An 11,071-nucleotide genomic window follows, 5' to 3' on the forward strand; every position below is an offset into this window, starting at 1 on the left:
ATTGACTCTAACATGTGACACACCGTTGGGTTGACACGTAGACATTTTTTTAAAAATTAAAAAACCAACAAAATTACAAAGTGACACATGACAATCACTGATTATTACCGTTAATTGTTTATACAATTTTAGTAAAAAAGGACCAAATGAACGAAATTGACAAAAATTAGGACCTAATTAAAAAAAATAGGACTTAATTGACACAAGTGAACGAAAATATGAACCAAATATGTATTTTAACCGATAATAATTCAAAACACCAAAAAAGAAAAGTTATTAAATAAAATTGACAATAATTTTAGATGGCATGATCTCATGTTGTTCAATTATTTAAGAATAAATTATAGGTAAGTGAACCCCGATAATCACTCCACTTATTCTGTGTATTTCAAATTTGATATTAAGAACAACAACTACATAGTATATGACCTATGTATTCTAGTATTTCTCATAAGTTATATAATAAAATTTCCATAAACATAAGTGTATTATGAATTTAGAAGAAATTTGTAAAACATAAAAGAAACTATACATATGTAGTCCACTTATATCTATACCACTCCTAAGCTATCTCATTGTTGAGGATCATAACTTGCATTATCCTATATTCACATATAACATACGATCATTGCAAATGAATAAACCATTACAACAACTACCTCTAGAGGGTTCAGTGTATTGAATCAAACGCTAGAGATTTTGCACCTATCATAAGGATACCAACAAATTTTAGCTTATAGCATGGCTCTACCTAAGCTTCCTATATGACAAGGTTAGTTCACCTATGACAGTCATAAAGGCCTATTCCAATCGAATCCCGTCATAGAAACCTCCATTGATTCTCACTAACTAGATATCTTATTTTTTATGAGTTAGAATACCTACTAGAGTTTGGATAATCTCCATCCGAACCAAACTCAATACACCTATCACAAGAGTCAAATTCTCCCTTGAAAGCCATTTCACATTCATCAAATTTCAATCACACATCATCATCTCATTCAACATTAACCACCACTAACATTCTTTCACACATGTATATAGATCTAACAACTCATTCAACATTAAACATCACAAACATTCATTTACATATATACATCGAACTCACAATAAACATTACAAAGGTAGTGAGCTTAATCACAAAAAAGTAGCTAAAGAATAGCATATCACACCTAACTCATTCATTATATTCTCATATAATCTTGAACATTGACGAAACTACTCAGTGACAGGGGAGAGCCACGGCTCCTCCAAAATTTTTAAAATTTATTTTTTATATATATTTATTTATTTTTTAAAATTATATTTATATATTATTTATATTATGAAAATTATAATAAAAGATAAAATAAAAAGTTTCATGGAGACATTGATTTATAAAAGAGATTAGAGTTTTTTTTTTTATTTTTAGCTATAAGAACTTTCCATAATATAAATTATCATGAAAGTGTGTGAGGAGAAATAAATACAAAGAGATAGATTAGAAAACAGAGGTTGGGAAACACATAGATTGATATTGAAGTATACATTCTCGGATGATCTCTCACATATCTTATTATAATTTATATATGTTAAATATATGATTCTTTTTTGGATGTTTCTCCAAAATTAAGTTTATCAAATGAGTATAAACCCTAATTTTGATTTTAGGGTTTGTTTTATGAAATTTTTATGAACCTTAATTATAATTTTTCCCAAATTATTATAACCCTTAATTATGAAATTTAGGGATTTTATGTTTTTTGCTGCCTATGGTAATTTTTTTAAAGTTTTGAATTAATATAGTGTTGCTTATTTAATTAAAGTTGTATGAATTTTGTTATGTTTTGCATTGTGATAATTGTGATTTGTGAATACAAATTTTATCTTTTTCTAAATAGGTGAGAGGTGATAAATTTATATCAAAAAGATTATGATAAAGAGTAAAAGAATTGATTCTTTTTTTGGAAAGAAGAAGGTTTGTGATAAAGATGAAAAAAAATGCATCTACATTAACTAAACTTAAGAAATTTCATGAGAACCAAGAATTCAAGACAATAAAAAATAAATCTCTAAAGTTCTTAAAGTTACATATAATGAATTTAAAATTGATGAGGTACGAAGGGCTTATCAAAATGGTATTCATGGTCTGATATCATGATATAATAGCATGATATAATAACGAATGATAGTCATATTTTTTTTTGAATTTTATTATTATGTGTGCTTGTTTTAAGCCAAAGAAATGAAAAAGAAAAATGAAGAAAAAAATTATATGTAACAAATTTAATTTGGCGCCCCTAAATATTTTGTCCAAGTTCCGCCACTGAGCTTGAATAATCAGACAATGTCATACATATGTTATTTACCTCAATCTAAATTCATCTCATGACATAATTCACCTATTATTTATTTCAAATTACTTGTTAATAATTCATCATTTATTTTTTATTACATTGATATAACATGTAATTGCCATATTTCCATTAAATACATCAAAAGTGCGAGATGGATTACTATACCCACAAATCTCTAATAAAAGATCCTTACGGTCAAAGTGAAGAATTATATGTCTTAGACCAACTGTCAAAATGTCAGTTTGATCCAGTGATTAACAAAATGAAAATCTCAATTTTTTTAGATGACTAAGAACAAAAGAAAAAGGACAACGCCCAACGTTAGGTAAGTGATATTTGACGCTAAAACCTCTAAGAAATCACTTATTTGAGAGAGAGCGTCCAACGATCGAGAAGTAATGTCCATTGCCACCAAGTAAGTGAATAGAAGTAATGTCCATTGCCACCAAGTAAGTGAATTCATTGATCAATTTAAGATCTCACCTAGAAATTTTCCCATTAACATGATTGGTCAAAAGTATAAACCTCTTCACCATAAATCTACCGGTGGTCTTTGATGGTAAAACAAATAAAAAAGTGAGTTAGAAGGTTAGAGAGAAAGCTAGACAAAGATTTAAAAAACAATTTGAAAAAAAAATAATACTTCTTATAATAAAAGTATATGTTGATATATGATTTTTATTAATAAAATAATTGAATATATTTTTTTCACTACTTATTATTATTTTTTTACTACTTTCTAGATCTTATAAAATGTTAACGATTAAAAAAAAATGTCTTGATTTTTATCCTTTATTTTGCTATAATTCCCGACATTTCTCAGAGGTTGTTACGAGAATTACGCTTCCCAGTCTAACAACAGTGACTCAACAAGACTTTACAATAAATCACTGAAACCACAGTTCCACTATGCTATCTATTTTAATATTTTCTTTTGTTGAACAGCATTCATTTTAATATGTATTATTGATATCTTTATTTCTATATATATATATATATTTCTTATATGATGCCATCTGCACAAGCAGAACTACAACTTGTTGATTAGTGTTAGTAGAATCATACAGACAACTTTTTCTTTCACCGATCATTTCATCACATTATTTGCCAGTGATAAATTCCTTCTCTTGTTTCAAAGACTTCCAAAATCCCAACTATCAATTATACTCTCTATTGCTCCGCAGATTTAAGTTACAATGATCAAATCCTTTCTCTTCTATATTTTCTTTCTAATTTTTTTTTATCAGCAAAATTTTCTTTCTAGTTATTGGGTTTAACATTTAAAAAAATAAAATAATGTGTAGTTAATGTTATGAGAATGAAAAGGTCCAAGCTTTCAGAATTTTCACCTATTCGTACCAATTTCCACTTGAAGACCAGTCTGTTTTCGTACAACTGCGATTCTAGCAGCTTCAAATGTTCATGTACCTAACTTCGTCTGTGGTGTGCACCAGATGAGATGTGCCACCTGTACGGTCCAAATTTGTTGTCCTTTTCATTTTTTTTATCGGCTAAAATAGTTGTTCATGATGAATAGAAATCTAAATATGAGTTTAAGTTTTATTGACGTTAAAAATAGTGTCAATATTATATATTGTTGGGTTCAGATTTTATTGGTGTCGGATCTTTTTGACTATATTCTCGGAATAAACCTAACAATAATGGACTCCGGTTAGAAATTAAGCACAATAATGTCTTACCAAATTCGAGTCATCATGTTTTAGAGGCCAATGAATTTTACGTGTTCATTCCAATTAGTATTTTTGTATGAAAATGACCTTAGTTCTTCAGAATATGGGGTTCTGACACGCTTACATAATTAACTTTTTACACAGGTGGTTTAATTTAATATATAAGATTCTTTCTACAGTAAAAATGTAAGAAATTTTGCATTCTCATGCGCTCCTGTCCTGTTCCGATCAACAGCTGTTTGTCGCATAACTTCTGATTTGCAGCAGCAAATATAATAAGGTTTATTGCATTTCACTGATATAAGTAAAGCTGAATTTAAACTTCAGACTTTTACTGGTTCTAAAGAACTTTTCACTGGCAGGTTTTGGTGTGACTTGACAACTTTTTAACTCAAAATACTTTAAGGTCAGGTAAGTGTGAAGATTTTAACAATGCTAGGCGCTTGAAAAATTGAATCGGAGTGAGTTAGTGAGTGAGTGGAGATAGAAGAAGTAGAATAATAATTGAAATGAGGAAGAGAAGGGTGATATATATACACTTTTTATGCCCCAGGTGGGATCTGATAGGGTGAATAGGTTGGTCATGAATTGAACCCATCTTTTCCAAAGATACCGAAGAGATTGCTAAACTAAACCCACTCTCATCTGATTTTTGACCCACCATTCACTTTTGACGTGCTACCGAAATGACACAACGAAACAAGTTATTTCAGTACTATTCAAAAGACTGCAGATTGCACCCGGATTGGACTTCAACTCAATTCAATGTTTCCCACTACTGAAGAATCATTGTTGCTTCAAGAGTTTGCTCCCTCTTTCTATGATGTATAATAGCGGCATCACCATTCTTCAGAATATCCCTTCTGTCTCTTTCCCACAATGTACATATAATAATAATAATAATAACAATAACAACAACAACAACCAATTGCATTGCTTGCTTCAACTAATACACTTGAATCTCCACCTTGGTTTGCAAGTTGTGTACACTTGAATTCACTTGATCACCAACCATCTGAATCTCCTCAGCCTCATAAGTGTTGTGAACGCCATAGAGCACGTAGAAGATGGTGATGAGGCATGCCCATATGGCAAAGCGTTGGAAAGAGAGGGTTTTGAGCGTGGTTATGAGGAAAACGTTAAGAAAGATGGAGATGGAGGGTGGCCATGGCATGAATGGAACGGACCAATGTTGTTGTTGTTGTTGTTGTTGGGCAATGGTAGTATTAAGCATCACGTGGTGATAGAAGGCAGTGATGGCGATCATAAACCCACCAAAAAGTACAAGACCCCACCATTGCTGCTTGAATTTCCACGCAATGGAGAAGCATAGTGCACTTAGAGATAGGAGAAAAAGGAACAAAAGAGTGTGCGAAGGTGGGGCATGCCCAGTGATTACATATCGACGGTATATAAGAGCATTGGCTACCATGTAGAACACCATCAGCGTGCCGATGCTTATCAACTCAATTATAATGTCAAGCTCCGTGAACAGTGCAATACATGCTGTGCAAATTCCTACACCACCAACAACAAAAATAAACATCTTTATAGGTATCTCCTTCACATTTTCCCTTAATCTTTCTTCTTTCTTTTCTTATTTAATCTCCATATTCGTATGTCAAGATCTAGCCAACCCAGTTGTTGAATCAACGTTTCACTATTCATTCACTAACCTAATATTAAAATATAAAACAATGAAAAGTGATTATGAGTTTAGTTTAACTTGAAAGTTTAGACTAGCAGAAACCTAGAACTAATGAATAAAGAAATTCAATAGTGTCGAAGTTTTTTTTTTTTTTTATTTGCAATTGTTTTGGAAAAAAGTTAATTTTGTTAAGTTATTTTATCAGAATTTTAAGTACTAGTTAGGAATCTTTTGACAGTTTAAAAAACTATGGTATTTTACCTTTTGAGAAAAAAAGATATATTTAGAAGTACATTCAGAATTTTATTTTGAGAAAATGAGATGGAAATGTCTATTCTATAAAAGTTATTTTAACATTTTTCAAAAGACTTTTCTTATATCTATATACATAAAAATTTTAGGAATATAAAACATTATATATATGTCATTAAACTTTTACCAATGTATCTGTTAATTGATATTCATATATGCTCGTAATGTAAATTAGTTATCTATAGATTTAAAGATAAATCTGACATTAAATAACCCAATTACTATTAATTATCTCCAGTCATTTTGATTTCTCATTAAATATATTTTTTTCTATTACCTTTTAACAAAAACTACATACCATTTCAGTGACGACATAATTTCAAACAAAATATATGTAAGTGTGTGTGTGTTTTTGCCGTGGAATAAAGTTATTGAGAAGCGAATAATAAACCCTTCCTTTCTACAACAATGTACGGCGAAAGAATAAGATAATGTTCTATAGATTTAAGTTAAATAAATTATGTTGATAAGAAAAAAGGCTTCAAATTAAAGTTTATATATATTGTGAAAGAGAGAGATCATGTTGAGTAGTCAATGAAGGCGGAGATAAAAAATAAAAGGACGCACAAGAAGTTTGATACTAAACTCAGGCTTTGTAATTTAAGGTAAATACAATACTGTAAGTAATTAAAAATAAATAATGTAGACACATTTAAAAAAAAAAAAAACTAAGTCATCATTATTTTTATCAGCATATTGAACATCAGGCAAACACAATAAGTACTTAAACTAATAATAAAAACTGGTTGAGTATGAGGTTATTTGTTTAAACCAAAAAACCGAAACAAGATTGTTGATTAAAGAAATGCCTTAAAATGAAGATATAGTTATTAACCCAAACTTACAACTATATTTTGTTGCAGCATACCGAGTAATTTTTCTGTATCACACTACTCATTATATGCATGACAACGAAAAGTGATTATGAGTTTCCGTATCCTCAGGTGTGTGAGTACAATAACATTTATAAGAAAAGTGGACGTTGAAATTTCTACGATCCTTCTAGAGAAAAAAAAAAGAAGACAAATATTCCAATGCCGAAGAACCTATAATTCTTTTTGTTAATTAATTAAGAGAGAGACAATTTGCTTACCCAAAAAGACCGTGGCATTCAATGGTGTGCCTGTTGAAGGGTGTACTTTGGCTAACCAAGATGGCACCAACCTTGCCCTTCCAATAACACAAAGGTACCTTGCTTGGCCTAGCATGGCTACCAAGAGAGAAGCCACAATGCCCAAACTTGCACCTGCCCCTACCAGATTGCTCGCCCAACTCCAACCAATTTTCAAAAAAGCTATTGAAAATGATGCTTTCTCGGATATCTATATATATTACACCACCAATTAGCTTTTCATCACGACCACACCATATATTATAATAAAGTTAAGGTTCATTTATTCAAGCCTATTAGAAAACAAGGACTCGAGTTGAGAAGCTTCTTCACTGACCTTGTTGTAAGGAACCATCATGCACAAAGACAGAGACATTAAGCAATAGAGCAAAGTGGTTATCAGAACTGAACCCACAATTCCAATGGGTAGGCTCTTAAAAGGGTCTTTGACCTCCTCAGCCATGGTTGAGGCCGAGTCATAGCCTATATAACTGAAGTACACTATTGCGGCTCCGTCAAGAACACCTCTAACACCGAAAGGTGCTATACCTTTTGGATTAACCAGGTTTTTGGCACTTCCATTGCAATAACCAGCGATTATAATGAACCCAAAGAAAATCACATGGAACACTGTCATAACGAGGTTCAACACGGAGCTTTCCTTTGTACTGCAAGAAACCAAAATATAATTAACACAAGCATTTTCAAAATCCAACGTTTAAAAAAAGTGTAAATAAGTAATGGGTTCAACATTGTGATTACAAAAAGCAAAACAGGTAATTAATAAAGTAGTTTGTTAATTAGTTGTCACATAAGAGGATAACATATTAAAATGTTTATCCGTTGAAAAATGGATGATTAAACAGATAGCATCAGAACAAGAACAAACATGTCGGAAGCAGAAGAAACCAATCAAACCTATGACACAGAAAGAGAGTGAGAATGAGAATGACAGCCACAGCTGGAAAATCCAACATGTTATAATCCTTGGGCAAGCCATGGACTTCCACTCTCCACACATTTGGATCATTTTGTCCAAACGCAATGCTCAAATATTCAGTAAAGCTCCTTGCCACGGCAGCGTTTGAGAAGACATACTCCATTAGTATATTTGCCCCAGCAAAATATCCAAAGAATTCCCCTACAGCGGAAATTATATAGTTAAATTTTTGTATATATAGTAAGGAAAAGCACAATAAGGGAAGAAAAGGTACCAAAGGTTAATCTTAAATAACTGAAAGCTCCTCCTGCAACTGGGACTTGAACAGCAAATTCAGTGTAACACAAGGAGGAGAGAAGGGCTGAGATTCCTGCTATGATATAGGAAATGAAGACGGAAGGACCAGAGTGGTGAAGGGAAACTGAGCCAGTTGTGACAAAGACACCAACACCAAGCATTCCTCCAACACCAAGAGCAACCAGATCATACCAGTTGAGCTTCCTCTTCATGTCAGCTCCAGATCTGTGCCTGACCTGGTTGAATTCTTGGTCTGGGGTCCATGTGGCTAGCATTCTTTTTCTGAGCCTGTGAGGGGTTTGGGATAGTGAATGCAAATAACTGGACAACTTTTTCATGCTGTTGGACATTATTAATGTCTATATGCACTTGGCTTCTTGGCTTCTTGGCTTCAATAAGGAGTGGATTCAAGGTTTTAAATAACAACTTGGAAGAGGGAATATTGCTATGCTTCGTTGCTTTCGTAACTGTAGTTGATAATTAAGATGGCCTAGCAAATGTCCCTAGCCTACTTCTGACCAGAAATTATTATATCAATTATGGGACCCATGCTCCCAATATATCAACCCTAATCTCTAATTTTTTAAACTAATTTAACAATTCATCAATTCCATTACATACATATTTAAGCCGCCTTATTAAATTCCTCAAAAAATTACACCACTACTTAGTTTTATCTTTAGTTAACTTTTGGTGTATAGTTTTTTTTATTTTTTTTATGTGACTTTATTTTCAACATCATAATTATTGCAAATTTCTATGTTTTTATATTTTTCTTGCTATATTTCCTTGATTATTGTTTCATAATAGTTACGTGTCATTTTCCAGGCTATATATATTCAATCTTTTTTATTTTTCCAACAAAGCAAATAACATTTTTTTTTTCGTTATTTCCTCTTTGATCTTTTCTTAGTTCCCTAATTAATATTATCTTCGCGCTTTCTTTGTTCTGTGCTTGTGTTTTTAGATTTTCCTTTCGCCTTTGCATTCATTTAAAAAGTGAAATCGAAGTCACTGTGTGTTGTTTATGCTGAAATGAATTATATCATCTTGTTATTATTTTGGGTAAATAACATGAAGATGGTATATAATAGCAAATAATGAGATTGGTGAATTACCTATAACGTACTTTTGTAAGGAAAGGGTGATTTATTATTGAAGAAAATAGTGGTTTTGTAAGGGGAATATGACAATTAGAAGAGGAACATTTGACCTAATTCTTTAGAATTTTCCCTGGAGATGAAACAATGAAAAGATGTGACAAGCATCCACAAAAGCACCGAAAGATTTCTCTTCACTAAGACTCAAGAATAGTTGGACATGATTCTTGTGAACAAAAATATGACATTGTGCAGTGCGTGGCCACTAATACAGTTGTGAATTGGTGCTTCTGTGCTATTAATTACACAAAGGAAACAAGTGACCGTTCTTTATTATTAGATCGAATCATTCTTTATAAATACTTAATTACCAGTATAATCATCTATCCAAGAATGGCAAACCTCTTCACTAAATATTTAGATATTATTACAAGGGACCAAGGGACCAACCAGCCAATAATTTAATTATGACTCTCCTAAATTATATGTAGCTACATTCAAATTCAAAAAGTTCATCTTTCGCCTACATATATTTAGGTTAGATCTTATTCTCATAACAAGTGCATGTTTAATATGAAAAGAAGTTCATTTAAGTTTAATTAATTACGTGTAGACATACTCATGTTAGTCCTTTTGCTTGGTGGACCAAAAACCATACTCTCCTTTATTTCTTTTAAAGATGTACAATTTGACTTCAATAAACTTTAGGACCTGTTTAGTTTAGAAAGGAAAGGAAGAAAATCGTGGGAAAAAACTTAAAATTGTGTTTTAGTTCATTGTACAAAATGTTTATCCCAGACATTATCTAAATTTGATTTTATCTACAACAATGCAGCCTTTATTATATACAGCATTATAATTTGCAGTATAAAAAGCTTGATGCTTATCTTTACTTTGTGTTGCAGTCGGTGCATTTACCCCAATGGAAGTAATTGGAGCAATTTTTTTTTGTTAGAAATTTCAAAAGAACAATCATTTGGAATCCGTTATAGCAGTTAACAGTTAAAGTAAAGAAATTTTATCTATTGATTTACACAAGTCAGCAAGGTCATCTTGTGCTTTTTTCTATTACAGAACAGAATATATATAATGGCGGCATGACCAAAAGCCTCGCTGATATAATGCACCACATCATAATTAAGGTGATTGGTCATTTATTTTTCTTAACCTTCCTCAAAGAGAGTGCTCCATTATAATTATAATTATATATATATATATATATATATATATATATATATATATATATATATATATATATATATATATATATATAATCCACTCAGCACCTTGTGGTGGATAAAGGTCTGTGGAAAAAAAGGTCTTTGTTGTCCCGAGAAAATTCAGATAAAATGTCGGAAAGATATATTATATCAACTTTTTATAAATTAAGTATCTTTCATTCGACACTAATTTATACAAAAACAGTACATGGGAACAAGATTAAGTATTTTTTTTGGCTATTTAATGTAACAATGACATGTCACATGTTATTACTTAGGTCACACATAGATTCCATTAGTCTTTATAAAATACTTTATTATAATTTATTCATAGTGAACATTAAGGTTCATTGACATTATCCTCGATAAACATGACTTTTAATACCTTAATTATCACTTAATAAAAATATAAGATC

General features: G+C 31.2%; 1 protein-coding gene across 1 annotated transcript; it reads right to left on the reverse strand.

The window, feature by feature from the left end:
- Positions 1-4,388: 4,388 nt before the first annotated feature.
- Positions 4,389-8,722, reverse strand: LOC114177134 (cationic amino acid transporter 6, chloroplastic-like). The gene is made up of 5 exons (XM_028062385.1): positions 8,313-8,722; positions 8,017-8,239; positions 7,436-7,766; positions 7,081-7,309; positions 4,389-5,545 (listed from the first exon to the last, which is right to left on the reverse strand). Exons 1-5 carry the CDS (start codon positions 8,683-8,685, stop codon positions 4,974-4,976), a joined length of 1,728 nt encoding a protein of 575 aa, XP_027918186.1. The 5' UTR covers positions 8,686-8,722; the 3' UTR covers positions 4,389-4,973.
- Positions 8,723-11,071: the final 2,349 nt, after the last annotated feature.

This window comes from Vigna unguiculata, chromosome 3, assembly GCF_004118075.2.
Source record: "Vigna unguiculata cultivar IT97K-499-35 chromosome 3, ASM411807v1, whole genome shotgun sequence".
In the NCBI taxonomy this organism is placed as follows: domain Eukaryota; kingdom Viridiplantae; phylum Streptophyta; class Magnoliopsida; order Fabales; family Fabaceae; genus Vigna; species Vigna unguiculata.

Coding starts and splice junctions, on each gene's coding strand:
- LOC114177134 (XM_028062385.1), bottom strand. CDS start 8,685: ATGTCCAACAGCATGAAAAAGTTGTCCAGTTATTTGCATTCACTATCC. Junction 7,767..8,016: donor ACTCTCTTTCTGTGTCATAG/GTTTGATTGGTT, acceptor GGTTTCTTGCAG/TACAAAGGAAAGCTCCGTGT. Junction 7,310..7,435: donor TGATGGTTCCTTACAACAAG/GTCAGTGAAGAA, acceptor TAATATATATAG/ATATCCGAGAAAGCATCATT.